The sequence below is a fragment of the Mastomys coucha genome, unplaced genomic scaffold (genome assembly GCF_008632895.1).
Source record: "Mastomys coucha isolate ucsf_1 unplaced genomic scaffold, UCSF_Mcou_1 pScaffold13, whole genome shotgun sequence".
NCBI classification, from domain to species: Eukaryota; Metazoa; Chordata; class Mammalia; order Rodentia; family Muridae; genus Mastomys; species Mastomys coucha.
The window spans coordinates 7,444,977-7,461,274 of NW_022196895.1; the positions used below are offsets into that span (position 1 = coordinate 7,444,977).

General features: G+C 39.2%; 1 protein-coding gene across 2 annotated transcripts in view; it reads left to right on the plus strand.

The window, feature by feature from the left end:
* Nucleotides 1–15,971, plus strand: part of Mib1 (mindbomb E3 ubiquitin protein ligase 1) — a 105,484-nt gene extending 89,513 nt beyond the window's left edge. Inside the window, exons 19-22 of one of the 2 annotated variants that reach the window (XM_031364964.1) lie at nucleotides 2,633–2,746; nucleotides 6,295–6,395; nucleotides 9,485–9,656; nucleotides 15,267–15,971. In XM_031364964.1, the coding sequence (XP_031220824.1) occupies nucleotides 2,633–2,746; nucleotides 6,295–6,395; nucleotides 9,485–9,625 (356 nt within the window). In that variant the 3' untranslated portion in view covers nucleotides 9,626–9,656; nucleotides 15,267–15,971. Of the gene's footprint in view, nucleotides 1–2,632; nucleotides 2,747–6,294; nucleotides 6,396–9,484; nucleotides 15,216–15,266 lie in introns of those variants that run through there. The other variant, XM_031364963.1, reaches the window with a different exon arrangement.
* Nucleotides 15,972–16,298: the final 327 nt, after the last annotated feature.

Consider the following 16,298-nt stretch of genomic DNA (forward strand, 5'->3'; position numbering starts at 1 on the left):
GCTTTTTTTGGTGTGCATGTTTACTTATTTATTTATTTTTGAATTTATTTATTTTTGTATTACTGTGGTACAAAAGGAGTGCTGTCTTTCACACACAATAGAATCTTACTTTTAAAGCTATTACAACATCTAGTCCATCCTTTTTGCATGTAACAGTGGTTGGTTATATGCTAGAGTACCTTCATTTGTCTTCACTTTTACATTGCCTTCCCTGGGTACCAGCCTGATTCCTCAGGCTCTTACAGCTGTGTTGTTTGGGGCTGTAATTTTGTTATGTTAACTGTTAGGTTGGGAGAAATTTAAGAAGTCTTTTCTTTGGGAAGAAAATATTGAAGCTTTCGAGATGCTTTAAATCAGTGGTTCTCAAACTTCCTAATGCTGTGACCCTGTAATACAGTTCCTTATGTTGTTATGACACCAACTATAAAATTATTCTGCTGCTTCTTCATAACTGTGATTTACTGTTGTTAAGACTCTAGTGTAAATATCTGCTTGCAGAATATCTGCTATGCTACCCCTATGAAAGGGTTGTTCAGCCTCAAAGGGGTCACACCCTACAGGGTGAGAAACTGCTTTAAAGTCGCCCTTAAGGATGTTTATCTTGAAGGCCTTGGCCTTTTATATCCCTCTTACATCTTACAGGGTTTGAAATTCTCTTTCCTTTGTTGGTTCTTTGTTTGTTTGTTTTGTTTTACTTATCAGTAAAAGATCTAAAAAAGCTGAATACTTTTTTTTTTTTTTTTTGGTTTTTTGAGACAGGGTTTCTCTGTGTAGCCCTAGCTGTCCTGGAACTCACTCTGTAAACCAGGCTGGCCTGGAACTCAGAAATCCGGCTGCCTCTCCCTCCCAAGTGCTGGGATTAAAGGTGTGCGCCACCACCACCCAGCTTGAATACTTTCTTTAAATGATATTTCATATAAAATAGGTTAATCAAGAAGTATTGGTTTTTAATGTTATTTAACTAGAATAGCATGCAAATTACATGGTAATTGAGTCTCATTGGTATAGATGCCTTTTAAATGTTTTGTTAAATTTTATTTTATATTTATTTATTTGTGTGTATGTCTGTAGGTTGTATTATATACCTATGGCTTTGTAACTAACATGGTATGAATAGGGGAGTCTTAGAACACTTGAGGGAGCTGGTTCTCTCTTGTAGCCTGTAGGTTCTGGGGCTCAAACTCAGATGGTCAAGCTTGGCCACAGATAGCTTACCCACTGAGCTGTCTTATAGGTCTCTGGAATACTGGTGTTTTGTTTTTAGCTTTGTTTTAATTCTTTTTCATTTTGATAGACAAATAATAGGTCAAAGATTTGTACTGTTGACAGTCTAACTCAAGTAATTGTTTCTATTTACCAAGGTGGGCATAAAGGTTGTCATTGGTATCAAAATAGCATTGGACTTGCAAATGCTTGTTAGTTATAGTTACCATATGGGGACTGAATCTGGATTGTCAGGAAGAGCAGCCAGTGTTCTTAACCACCCCTAAGTCTCTCCAGCTGCAATCTCTGTAATGAGAGAGACTACTAAAATGTAGTTTTTAAAATTTATCATGGGAAAGATGGTGTTGTAGAAACATTTTCCTAGTTACTCTGAAGCAGTGCATCAGGTGACAGAGGGAAACCCAAGGGAAGGGAAGAATAAAACATGTATTTAGGAAAATGTTTTTAGGAATTTAAAATTTGGCCAACATATTTTGGGGAAGCAGAGGAAACCCTGAGTGAGTGAAGGGAGGAGTGAATGTGTCATGTTAAGTGGGCACAGCTATATGAAGGACCTCAGAGCTTCAGACTGGTGGGAAACAGCAAATGCAGTGTTACTCCATGTGCAGTGTCCACTTCCTACTTTCAGATGTGTACATCTGGGTGTGGCACTCATAGGTCTGCTGGTCAACAGTGTTTGTCCCCATTTTCTAAGCTTTAAAATCTTTTTTGTTTGGTTGGTGTTGTTTTTTTGTTTTGTTTTGTTTTTTCGAGACAGGGTTTCTCCGTGTAGCCCTGGCTGTCCTGGGACTCACTCTGTAGACCAGGCTGGCCTCAAACTCAGAAATCCGCCTGCCTCTGCCTCCCAAGTGCTGGGATCAAAGGCGTGCGCCACCACTGCCCGGCTCTTTAATGGATTTTTTTGAAACAGGATTATAGTTGTATACCACCATCCCCAGCTAAACTTTATTTATTTATTTATTTATTTTTGTTTAAAAGATTTATCCATTCATTTCATGTATCAGACACACCAGAAGAGGGCATCGGATCTCATTACAGATGGGTGTGAGCCACCATATGGTTGCTGGGAATTGAACTCAGGACCTCTAGAAGAGCAGTCAGTGCTCTTAACCACTGAGCCATCTCTCCAACCCTCAGCTAAACTTTATGATTTGGAAATACTTGAAAAAAAAATCACTATTCAGTTACATTAGGAAATGTTTTCCTATTAGGCTTTTTTCCCCCCGTGAACACTTCTCATCCATAGGTTAATAATATGATATTAAGGTAGGATTTTATTTTATAACTTGTAGCTAGGATCTGGTATGTTTCTTTAATGTTTGTTTCAGTATGTAGTTAAATTATAGAAATACAGCAAAGAAAGGCAATGATATTATTGTTGTAGCTAAAGAAGTGTTCTCATTTTCAGACTGTGCCAGCCTGATGAAAAAGTGTGTGCAGTGCCGGGCGGTGGTTGAGCGGAGGGTGCCTTTTATCACATGCTGCGGTGGCAAGAGCTCAGAAGACCCCTCTGATGAGATCTGTGAGTGTCCTCTGTTTGCTTTCTTGTTGGCTATATGTCTCCATTACACTATGCTGCAGCCTTCTTGTTCAAGTTAAATATGTGATGTAGATTGACAGAGGAGTAGGTATGGTTTTTTGGTGCTTTTGTTAGTTATAAGAAATGTAAAATTGGGCTTTTATTTACTTTGTGACATGCTTATAGACTTTGAAAATGTGTGTATGCATGTATAATGTGTGTATGTGGGTACGCACATGCCTTAGTAAGTGGAAATGAGAAGACAACTCTATGGAATTGGTTCTCTCCTTCAATCTTTACATGGGTCCTGGGGATCTAGGTTTATGCTTGGGCAAGCACCAAGTATTATTGCCACTGAGCCAATCTTGCCAGCCTAACATTATACTTCTGAGGATTTGCAATATGAAGAATATCACATTCTTGCCTAAAGAATATTTGCTTTGCCGGGCATGGTGGCGCATGTGTTTAATCCCAGCACTTGGGAGGCAGAGGCAGACGGATTTCTGAGTTCGAGGCCAGCCTGGTCTACAGAGTTCCAGGACAGCCAGGGCTACACAGAGAAACCCTGTCTCGAAAAAAACCACCAAAAAAAAAAAAAAAAGAATATTTGCTTTTTGTTTTAAAGATGAAATTTAGTGGCTGTGTCTGTATATCTATTTCTGGGAGTCAGTTTAATTAAGCATATACTATTACCAATGAGCTGAGTACCAGACCAATTTAGTGTATCTGGAAATGGGGTGCTGCATTCCAGTTTTTGTTTTTTTTTATTTCAATTTACAAATGTATTAACTTGGTCCCTTTACATAGCAGGCTTGCAGGATCATCTTAATTTGCATGTATTACATTGGATAGTAGTTATTAGGAACAGAGTAAGCTGAATTGTAACACAGACAAATAGAGAGGTGAAGATAATTAACTTGCCATATTTTCCTTTTATTTTATGGTACTGACAAAATCAAGTCATTACTCATGCTTAGCAAGCAGTCACCTGTTGACTTTTATTTCCAAACCCTGCCTCCTACTTTTTCAGTCATACAACTGTTTAAAATATTTTTTTTCTTTTGGATCAGTGTCTTAGGCAATGTTATATTGCTGTGAAGAGACACTATTACCATGGTAACATCTGTAAAGAAAACAATTTCAGAGTTAGTTCATTATCATCATGGTGGGGAGCATGCTGCATGCAGGCAGATATGGTGCTAGAAGTAGTCCACGGGTAGCAGGAAGCAGCTCTAGGACTGCCTTGGGCTTTTGGAACCCCAAAGCCCACCCCCCAGTAACATACTTCCTCCAACAAGGCCACACTTTCTAATTCCTGTCAAGTACGGCCATTCCTATTCAAACCTCCAGTCAGTAGCTGGCCCAGCAGGTAAAGAGTGTACCAATGTTAAGCCTGACCCTTATGTACAGGTACCTGAGAATTTATTTGATTCTTGGTTTTTTAAACAAATTTTTAAGTAGATGAGGAAGAACATTGCTACATACACCTGTGCCCAAAGCTCTTGCCTTTTTCACAAAGAGAGAAGAATAAAATTCTTAGGCATGGGTATTAGCTAGAATAAAAGTTCAAGGATGTTCAGAGCAGGGCAGCTAAAGTCCAAGCACCCTTGTTCACAGCCTTCTGAACTTTTCAGACCAAATTGTTAGCAATAAGGAGATCTTGGCATAAAGAGAGGAGGGTCAGGCTTGGGTAGCTCATGGCTGTAATCCCATTGTAGAGAGTACTCCTCTCCCTCTATCCACTCCTCCTCCATTTCCTTTCAGAAAAGAGCAGGCCTCCAAGGGCTGTCAACCAAACATGGTATATAACGAGTTACAATATGACAAGGCACAAACCCTCATAGGAAGGCTGGATGAGGCAGTCCAGCAGGAGGAAAAGTGTCCCAAGAGCTAGCCAAAGAGAGCAGCACTCCCACTGTGGGAAGTCAGTGAGAACACAGAGCTATACAACATAACATATATGCAGAGGGCCTATCTCAGACCCATGCAGTCTCTGTGATCGTCACTTCAGTCTGTGAGCCCCTGTGAGCCCTGCTTAGTTGATCCTGTGAGTGTTCTCATGATGTCCTCAATCCCTCTGGCTCCTACAGTTTTTCTTCCCTTCTTGTATGGGGTCCTTGAGCACTGCCTAATGATTGACTGTGGGCCTCTGCATCTTCTCCAGCACATGCTTTCAATCCTAGCACCTGGGAGACAAGAGGCAGGCAGGTCTCTGAGTTTAAGGCCAGCATATTCTGTGTAGTGAGTTTCAGGCCAGTTGTGTAAACGATCATCATCATCATCATAGTGAGTTTGAGACCCACCAGAGCTATATAGAAAGGCCCTGTTTGAATCATCATCATCATCACCAATCCCATCCAAGTATGGTGGGTACTATCTGTATTCTGAAGGGAGATGGAAGTTAGATTAGGAATTTAGGGCCAGCCTTGGCTACATAGTGAATTCCAGGCTAATCTGGGCAATGTGAACCTTGTCTAGAAGGGAAGATAACATTTTTTTAAAAAAAAAGTCATCTAAGAGACTAATTAGCACTCCTTTAGTAGCTATTTTGCTATGATTCTAGTGGCCCATGAGCAGAGAAAAAGGAGTGTATGCTTTGAGTTTGCCAGAAGAAGCTTCAAAAGTCAGAAGTTCTCTTTTGCTGTGAACCTCTTTCTCTCCCCTCCTCTGCCTCTTTTTGGACAAGGTCTTTCTATGTGGTCTAGGCTGACCTTGACCTGATGTCCATGTTCTTGTCCTCCGTCCCGTGAAAGCTGCAGTTGCAATCATGCATCACCATGTCTGGGTTCTTCTGTTTCTTTTTAAAAAATATGTATGTGTGAATGTATGTGCAGGTGCTCATAAAGGTGGGATGCATTGAATCCCCCTGGAGCTGGAGTTACAGGTGGCTGTGAGTCAAGAGACATGGGTGCTGAGAGCTAAACTCTGGCTCTCTGTACATTTAGCCACCAAGCACCCTCTCTATCCCCCAGACCTTTTAACTCTTAAAGATTATAAATGAATGTTATCTAGATGTCACTACTTTATCTTTTCTCTTAGTATGGGACAGAATTTTGAAGAAGACCCTAAATGGTAGGCTCTTCCACCCCATTATCCTGCTGTGATCTTATAGAACCCATGGCACGAAGGCACTCCACTACCAGCTATCTCCACACCACAGCTTTGTTTTTTTTTAATTATTTATTTTATGTGTATGAGTACACTGTAGCTGTACAGATGGCCATGAGCCATCATGTGTGTGGCTGCTGGGAATTGAACTCAGGACCTCTGCTGACCCCACCCCCCCACCCCCCTTTGGCCCTAGTTCGCTCACTGTAGCTGTCTTCAAATGCACCAGAAGAGGGCGTCTGATCTCATTACAGATGGTTGTGAGCCACCATGTGGTTGCTGGGATTTGAACTCAGGACCTTCGGAAGAGCAGTCAGTGTACTTAACCGCTGAGCCATCTCTCCAGCCCCACAGCTTTGTTTTTTAATACTTGAAAGTTTAGAAATATGTCATTATGTCAAAACAGTAATAACTAAGGTTGTTTTTCTTGAATTCTATTCTAGCAAGTGGGAATATCCCAGTGCTGCAGAAGGACAAAGACAACACCAATGTTAATGCAGATGTGCAGAAACTGCAGCAGCAGCTTCAGGACATTAAGGAGCAGGTAATGATTGCATCCCAGCACCCAGTGCCTTTCCTCTGCCACCTCATTTGGTGCACATCTGCTAGTTCAGTGGCCTTGCCTCTAGGCATGGTTTGCCATAATAGGTCACTTTTAGTGTTCAAATGGGCAATGATTGTGTCTGACCTTGAGTTGGAGTCAGACATTTTCCAAAACATGGAACCCAGATAGCAACAAACATATTTGGACAAAACCCTGAGAACTGCAGTGAGGCGCCTTTCAAACGTTTGCCGGCTCAAGTAGAAGCAGAGTGTGCGACAGTAACAAGTGTTACTTGTTAACAGGGTTAACAAGTGTTTTCCCCGGCTCTCTGCCTTCCTTGTTGAAGCAGTTACTCTCCTGGACCTGCAGCTCACTGTTCTGGCTAGGGTGGCTCCCAGCATGCTCCAGGGGCTCCCTGACTGCCTCCTGGACACCAGGATTATAAGTGGGCCAGTGTGCTTACCTGGATTTTACATGGGTTCTGGGGTTCTCAACTCTGGTCCTCACTTGCTCAGGAAACATAACTATTAAACCATCTCTTTGGCCCTCGTTTGTCTTTAATTTTTAAGTTAGCATACAATTAATGGGCTTCATTATGACATTTTTATAAATACATGGTATTCTTTGTTCTTATCTGTAACTCTCCCCACAACCCCACCAGTCAACCTTCCTTTTGATGGGTGTGCCCTATCCCTCCCCTGCTTTAGGGTTTCTTACTGCTTTTGTGTCTCATGTATTCCATAGCATTCTTGGCCACCTGCCTTCATATATATCCCTCCCATCTTGTATTCCTCCTTGTGCTTCATCAGTATGGATATAGACACACATTCATTTGTAGAAACTTAAATCCACTTTCTGCATATGAGAAATATAGAAATATTTGCCTTTCTGAGGCTGATTTGCTTTGTGTAATGTGATTTCCAGCTCCTTCCATTTTCTTGCCACCATCATGATTTCATTCTTCATTATGGTTGGTTCCCATTTATATGTACCACGTTTTCTGTTGATGGGCATCTAGGCTGGTTCCACTTACTGTGAATAGGTGGCAATGAGCGTGAATGTGCAAGTCTCTGGTATACTGGTATAGAGTCCCAGGTGTGAGATAGCTGGATCTTACAGCAGTTCTGGTTTTAGCTTGCTTAATTTTGTTTGTTGTTTTATCTTGTTTTGTTTTTGAGAACCTTCTGTAGAGGTGGTACCACCTTGTGTGGTCTCTTTCCTCAGGGTCTCTTTCCTACAGCCTTGCCAGCACTTGGTTCTGAGTGTCCCCTCATCAGGGTCTCTTTCCTACAGCCTTGCCAGTACTTGCTTCTGACAGTTGTTTCCACTTGAGTGAGGTGGAAGGGGTTTTAATTTACATTTCCTTGATGATGAAAACTTTTTCAGATATTTCTCCTTTTGAAATTATCTATTGGATTCATAAACACATTTGTTGGTTGGATAATTTGTTTTGTTTAATTTTTGGAGTTTTGTCTTTTTATATATTAATCTCCTGTGTAATGTAGTTGGTATAAGTTGTCTCCTGATTAACTGGTTATGCCATCTGTGTGTTCATGAGTGTGCATGGATGTGTGAATGCACATGTGGAGGCCAGAGGTCATCGTCAGGTGCTTTATTTATTTATTCACTTATTTATTTTTCCCCAGCACAGGAATGCTGCTTCTTATAAAGTGCTGGGGATCTGAATTCGTGTCTTAATGCTTGTCCTAACAAGCACTTTTCTGGTGGATCAGTCTCCTTAGCTATAGTATGCTAGACAGGGTCTTCCTTTGTAATCACGGGTGGCCTAGAATTCATTCTGTAGACCAAGCTGGTCTCAGACTTGTGGTCCTCCTGCCTCAGCTTCCAGAGTGCTAGGAGCATGTGTGTCACCATGCCAGGCTGCCTCTTTGCTGACAGCATCTCTTGCTGTGGGGAAGGCTTTTATTTATTAAAGGTTATTAATGTAGATAGGAATATATTTGACTAAATAAAGCAGTTTTGGGCTTGGAGAGATGCTCAATGGTTAAGAGTACTTGGCTGCTCTTCCAGAGGTCCTGAGTTCAATTCCCAGCAATCACATGGCAAAGTAAAATGGGTTTTTATTAGTGTAAACTATGTTTATAAATAATGACTTCCTACTAGAGTGGTTAAAAGCATATACCTAATGTGTTCCTAAGTCTTGATAATGTGTAGTACTGCATGGTTTTTGAGAGCAAGAACTCTGGAGCCAAAAGTTCCAGCCTGACTTGTCTTGAAGATGGTTTGAACCATGTTAAACCAGTTTGTTTTTCAAGTGGACTGGGACTGTATTGTATCTAGGGGTGTGGTGCCTAGCAAGGCATCTCAGCTGCATGCCTGCACTGCATGCCATCTCAGTGACACACACCTGGGTATCTGCAGGTAGCAGGTCTGCTTCAGGTGCAGTGGGGCTGCTTTTATCCATTGCTCAATCTCCCTTTGTATTGGCATTCTTTTTTTTATGTAATAGTTACTTTTAAGGTTTTATTATCATTTATGTTGTATATGTACAAGAGATAAGTGTATTTCATATATGCAGAAGCCAGTGGGAGGTCAGATACCCTGGAACTGTGAGCCAACATGTGAGTGCTGGGAACGAAACTCAGGTCTTTGCAAGAGCAGTAAGCATTTATAACTTCAGAGTTGTATCTCCATCCCCATAGTATTTGTTTTATGTGCTACCTTTATACTATTTTAAAAGAATAATTAGTATCTATTTTATAGGGATGACGTTTTATTATAGCTGTTTTGAACAACTAATTTGTAAGTAAATAACTTATTTTTAAGCTGGGCATGGTAGCATATATCTTTAATTCCAGTACTTGAGATGCAGAGACAAGATAGATCTCTTACGAGTCTGAAACTAGCCTGGCCTACATAGTAAGTTTAGTGACCAAGGTGATATAACAAGACCTAGTCTCAAATCTCCTCTCAAAAAAAAAAAAAAAAAACCTTAAGAATTTATTTCTGAAAAGCAATAGATTGTTTGACTAAAATCAGAATAGAAAATTAACAATACAAAAGATTTGTCATGTTACACTTATAGTATAAAATGGCCCCCACTTATTCACTGTCTCATTGCATTTCAGACAATGTGCCCTGTGTGCTTGGATCGTCTGAAGAACATGATTTTCCTCTGTGGCCATGGAACATGCCAGCTCTGTGGAGACCGAATGAGTGAATGCCCAATTTGTCGCAAGGCAATTGAACGAAGGATTCTTTTGTACTGATTAAGAAACACAGAGTGTTTTGTTAGCTAAAGTATGTGATCATGAGATCTTAGTAGGTTCTAAAACTAGTTGGGAGTTTAATCTAATGGGTTGATTTGTAATTTCATAATTTCTTTATTAGAATGTAATTAGACTATATATGGACCACCATCAGAACGAAAACATACAGTGTTTGAAATTGTGTGTGTGTGTGTGTGTGTGTGTGTGTGTGTGTTTGGAACATCAAATCCATGGTAACGCATAAAAAATTTGCTTTTGGCTTTGAAGGGGAAAATCCTTTAAGGGCCTCCTTTCATACTTTCCTATTGCATTTTTCTTTTTTAATATGTACACACATGTTAAACATGGGCTTACAAGGTCAGTATTCCAAATGATTATCATGATTTCACATGGTAAAATGACACACTGTTCCAAAAAGTCATACCGAAGGCGAGTGGGGCAAGTCAAACTATGTCATGTGTGCTTGGTGACAGAATTATAGTAGAGATGCCTTCTGGCTAAGGCAGTACTGAAGGAAACCTTATATTTCAAGATAACTTGAAGTTATCCAAATGATTGTTTCAGTGAGTGAAAATATGGGGTAAGAAAATAATGACTTTACCTTCTTTTGTAGAATTAAAAGGAAAATTGACTAATTTAAATAAATGAATGATTTCAAAATCACCAGTAGACATGAAAAGGCAAAGCAAAATTCTAGTGAGAACTGAAGGCTAGCTCAAAATGATGCAATCACACCTCTACCTGGTTGTCACTGCTTCATTTCTTATATTAACTTTTCACTGTTTGTATCAGCCATTTGTAGAAAAAGATCCCTGAAAAGTAATTTCTGTTCTCCTATGACCGCTGACCTGGGCTTGATCTAAACCATGTGTGCACACCATCCTTTCTGTGTCTCTGAGGCCTCTTCAGCTGGGTGGTGCATTGTTAGAGGCAGCAATCTTTCCTGTATGTCTGTTACTTCTGATAGTGTTACAGATTCTACCTTCATCAGAAGCCTTACTTCTAGTCTATATTGGGTAGTAACTTTACTATAAAGAACATAGTTTTTCTTTATACCTACAGATGAACATTCTCTAAACTGCCAACATTAACTTAAGATACAATAAATAGCTTAGTGTCAGATACTTAGAAAAGGGTGCCAGGGCCTTTGTGGAAAAGCGTGGAAAGTACATGTTGACTTGGTTAGGGGGCTAAGCATTTTGTCTCCTTAAATGAGTTATCTTTGTATCTAGCCTAAATATAAGCACATTAAGTGTTTCGAGATTCCTCACTGCTGGATTATAAAAAAAAAAAAACCAAAAAACCAAAAAACAAACATACCAGTTATTTACAATAGTGTCTACTATGTGCTGTGTATAAGCATGTACTCTTAAGGATAGTGTTCTAAGAGTAGTTTCCCCTGCATTTGAGTCTGGCTAGTTTGTGTCTGTTTTTTTTTTTTTTTTTTTTTCTTGCTGTAGCAACTAAAGTGGGAGAGCAGTGTGCCGCCTGGTTGTACTTGGTTGCTGGTGGGTGCTTCTGCACAGTGACTAGCTGGGCTGCTGGCTGCCTTGCACACTCAGCAGTTCCATGGCTGTGTTCAGCTGAGTAGCTGCTTTGTTTCTCCTTTGTGTTTTTGAGATAGTCTATGTATTCCAAGCTGACCTGGAACTTACTGTGTAGCTCAGGCTGGCCTCATCCTTATGATCTTCCTGCCTCTGCCTTCCAATTGTGGGATTATAGGATGGGGATCCCACCATATTTAACAACTGTTAATCATTTTGGAGGGTACAATCTTTATTAGTTTCAAATTAGGAATGTTCTATTGTAAGGAAGCAATGAGGCCATTTTTTTCTAAGTATAATTTGAAGGGTTTTTTGTTTTTTAAAGAAACATCTGATGATATGATGTTTACATAAAGAGACAGACTATCTTCTTGTAGACTTGGAAAGAGCAGAAATGAGGATCTTTTCTTCCTTGCCATAGGCTGCCCAACTCTTTCCACTAGTCATCAGGCAAAGAGGGATGGCTGCTATACAGTCTGCCAGCCCGAGCCCCTGTGCGCCAGACAGTGGCTGCATCCCACTTCATTCCTTTCTCTGCCTCCCAAGCTGCAGTGCGAAGTCTTATCCTGTAAAGATTCTGTCTGTCAAGGGATAGACCTGACCAGCTCCACCATCTCCTCCATGCCGAGCACAGCACACTAGCTTAGGAGAGAGAAGCCATCAAGTCTCTGTAGTGCTGGGGACTTACAGCTTCCTCTTTGTCACTTGGCCATTTATGTGTATGCATATTATGAACAGATGCACCTCTGTTCAGTTCTTCGGGTATCTAAAATTATTGTAAATTTATTTTGGGCTTACAGGAGACGGTAACACCAGGAATTGAATCATGCCAGTGACTTCCTTCTGCACTCTGAAACTACTACCTCTTAGACTCTTTACAACACTCAGCCCCTTGGGGATCTTTCCTTCTTGTTGCCCAAACCTCTTTTTCCTGTGCCTCAGAAGAATTCTTACTTTTCCTTAGAATTATTTTTACAATGACATGCATTCATTTTTTAAAGTATTGGACTTGGGCTAATGAGGGGCAGGAGAGAAAGTCAGTGTCTTGGTGCACTCAGCGTTTACGCTGGAGTTTTGTCTGTGGACAACAGGGTGGGGTCCTGAGGCGGGTTAGCATTCCTCGCTGTATTTGAGGAGAGCTGTTGGGGGCAGTGTTGGATTCCCTCTCTGTGCCCTTTGGCCCACCACATTTTCTCCTTTATTCACTAAGACCATCATGGGCTTTCTCACTCAGCACACACACAACTTACCAGACGCTGCTGCCACAGCTTCTCTTGTTCACATAGTCTAACATCCTTACCTGTGCTGTACACATACAGAATTTTATTGGGAGCGGGGTTTTCAAGAGAATATAATTTTATATTAGTGTAAGAATATTATACTAGGCAAATGTTTAGTTACCTGAATTATGCTTAAGGTATTTGTAATTTAATAATGGTAGGTTAACCAGAAGTCTACTGAAGTGTAAAATTAACTGGAAATAATTCCTTAAATTTATATTTTTGATGACTTTAGCCTGAAAGAACATTTTATTTTAGAATGTTGAAAATGCATGCTGCTTAAGATTTGTCTCGTTCAAAATTCAAACCTTGCTGGGTCATTTTTACACATGGGAGCATCCTGGTAGTCATGTATTGCTTGATGGATGTTTTTTTGTTTGTTTTGAATTCTGGACACTTTTGGATGAGGAATAGTTAAACTTGTCAACTAGGACAAGGCTGGGTGGAGGACAGCTGGCTTGGGGGGTTGGGGTTGCAACAAATAGGAAACAAAAACAGTAAGCCCAGAGGAAAGGAGCACCTATAGGGTTTGCCACAGTATTAGCGGAGAGGGTGTATTTAACTGAAACATAAAAAGGGGTCTACAAGGTCAGTTCTTCATATGGCTTGTCAGTTGTTTTGTAAATTACAGATTTTAACACAACTTGCTCTTTTAAGGCCTAAAAGGAAGAAAACCGTTTATCCTTTCAGAGTGTCTGAAATGTTTATAGTAATAATTTATATAAAAACACACTCACGGATACATTTAAATTGCAGTGAGAACCACATGTCATAAGGTTCCTTGTCCTGACTGCTTCTAACCATGCAGTTCAGAAGGGTCACTTTACTCTGTTTGCTGGAAAACAAGCCTAGAACTTTATCCTGCACCCATCAGATGTTCCCTTCTCCCTTCCCCTGTGCAACAGGGTTCTGACTACTTCTAACACAGACACTAGATTACCAACTAGAGTCGTCTGTTTGTGTTTGCAAGATCTAAACCTAGGTAACCATCAGGTTCCTGAGATTTGAGGAAGGACATCTCTCCCCTGCCATAACTGCTATTTTTTTACACGTATGTTAATTGAAAGTGTTTATTATTTCGTTATGAGCCAGAGGGGGAAAACACATTTTAAATATGGGAAATAAGTTAGCTCTGGTTTTGTACTATATTGGAAAGGTAATAGATTTTCACAAGTAATTTGTGCCTTGTTATAAATGTCAATTGTCATTGAGTCTACCTGTCAGTCAGAGAATAGATTTTTCTTTCAAAATGGCAACCTAATTTAGCTTGCTTGAATATTACAATAGGAATGCTTACTGATACTACTTGAGAATCATGTATATCCTTTTGACTTACACAAACACACATGCAGCAACAGTATTGATAATTACAGTTGTATGTTTTTAAACACTAAACGTGAGGAAGCTTTTTAATGTTGTCTTGTGTGTGTGTGTGTTGCTTTACTGCAGTGAGGGAGAAATCCTTTGCACCGAGCTTCGGTGGCTGATAAGTGGCTAGCGGTGGGTAAAAGTACAATATAAAAATAGGAGTGGATAGTTAATAAAGTGAAGTTGCTACCTTGGCATTTTCTACCTCCTTTTCTACCAGAATAGTGCTTTTCTTTCACCCGTCTAGCATCTTGGCTTATTTGTGGGAGAAAAGGAAACAACCTGAAGTTAGATTTTCTTTTTTTGCAAATTTAAGCAATAGGTACAGAAAAGTGACCTGTCACATGAATTTGGTGCCTAAATGCAAAGGTTTGAACTGATATGTACAACTGTCTAAGGAGGAGAGTAGTGCTGAGGGTTTGGACTGTCCTGTATAGTTCTCTTGATTTTATTTCATAAACATGACTTCTTTCTTCAAAAGTAAAGTGGTTTTCTAATTTTTTATGAAATAAGAAATATACCATTTTGTCTGAGTACAGCTTCAGGAAGCTATTGAAAGTTCTGACTCAGGGCTTTTTAACAGTTAAAGCAATTGTTAAGATATTTTGGAAACTCCATCTGCATAATTCTTCAGTGCCTTGATTAACTTGGCAACACTTAAAAAAACTTTGTATTAGGCAACTTTCAGTGCACCAGTCATGATATGCACGATCCTAATCATACTGCTAAGCATGTGCAAGAACACCTGCGTGTGCTGGGTTTGCACAATTCTTTAAGGGACGTGTTCTACATTTGCACTTGATAGTTGCTTTTTTGATTCTGTTTTTTTACAAACTGATTATTCAAGGCCATGGCACTGTTACCAGAAAAAAATGGTGTTTGCTCTCTATATGCAAGTCATTTTAAACAGCTGTTGGGGAAAGGGCAGAGCTCGTACACTCTGTATCCAGGGCGAAAGAAGATCAGTTCAAAGAACAGATCATCTTTCTCTCAAGTGGAAACCAAACCAAGCCAAACCCTTTGTTTAAGTGGTTCAGTTAAATAATTAATTGAAAGGAAATCATGAATTGCATGTCATTCTTAATGCTGATCTGTAGACTAAATGCATGTTTTTCTGTCTCCTTCAGTATGTGTCTGCCATTCTAAGTACAGTATATTCAAATGGTAGAAAAAAAGCTGACTCAAATGTTTTGCGCTTTGTAATTTTTCCAGTTCTTTTTAGCTTTCAATGTTGGAATAAACTTAAGTCTTGTTTATGGATAAGATTTCTGTATGGAAAAATGATTCTTGCTTATTAGCTTTTGTTTAAGAAAAAAGCTTAGTAAAAACTAAGCTTTTATAAATAAATGCAAACATTTACCATTAATAAAATCTGTGGTGTAATATGTTTTTCTCTGACTTTTTGGAAGCTATTCTTTATAATAATATAAATGAATTTTTATTTTTAAGGCATTTGAAAGCAAATTTGAGAAACAAGGACATCTCTCCAACTCAATGTAAGAAGTAAGCATCCACATCTAGAAGGCTCTCGTTGTGAGTGCTCACATGTCAGGAGCCTGTTTAAGGGACAGAGAAGCTTGCATGTTTTAGTGCCTACTCTTTCAGGAGTAAGGTGTGTTTGGAAAGTAACTTTAATAGAACAGACTTGACCAAAGAAAGCCAGACAGGAAGGACTCAGCCTTTCTTTCCATATCTAGATAACATATATTTTTAAAAAGCATATTCCTCTTCAGAAGACAGATACATGTGTATGTATATGTATGTCTGTGTATAAAATTTTTAGAAAATAGATATTTTACAGCAATGATATATCTCTCCTTTTCAGTGTTTTGTGACTAATCAGTCATTGAATAGTTTGGGGGGTATTTTATTTTTAAAGTTGCTAGACATACTTTGTAAAGTCATTGAGAGGTTTTTCTTATTCTAGTTTAAAAGGTGCATATCTCAAATGTCTAAAACAATCCATTAAAAACAAAATCTTTTGTTTAATTTTTAAAAGCACATGTGTTCCAACTTTAAACTTAATTTATTTTGGATAACCTCTAAGTAATTGTATTTTATGTTTATTTCTGTTACTGTATAAGTAGATATCTCATGGTCATATTTTTATTAAATTGAAACTATAGGTTTAATAATAAAGGACATTTTAGAAAATATGCTTTATATTTTATCATTGACAGTTATCCCTCATACAGATTAGATTTCACTAATATTTTATGGCACAGCATATCTCAAACCTTGGATAATGCTTTTTAGAGCAACAATAAATGTTGAGAAGATTCAGTGAACTGTGAGAGATGCGGAAAGCTCACGTTTGCTGTAGCCTTCGCCTTCGCTAATAGTTTCCCCATTTACAACCAAATTAATAGTTGATGAGCTCACTTTTATTTTTGTGAGAACTAATAATAATGATAGATGTTGTGAGTGTAATCCAGACCCATAAACTAATAATAATAATAATAGCAACAACAACAATAGATG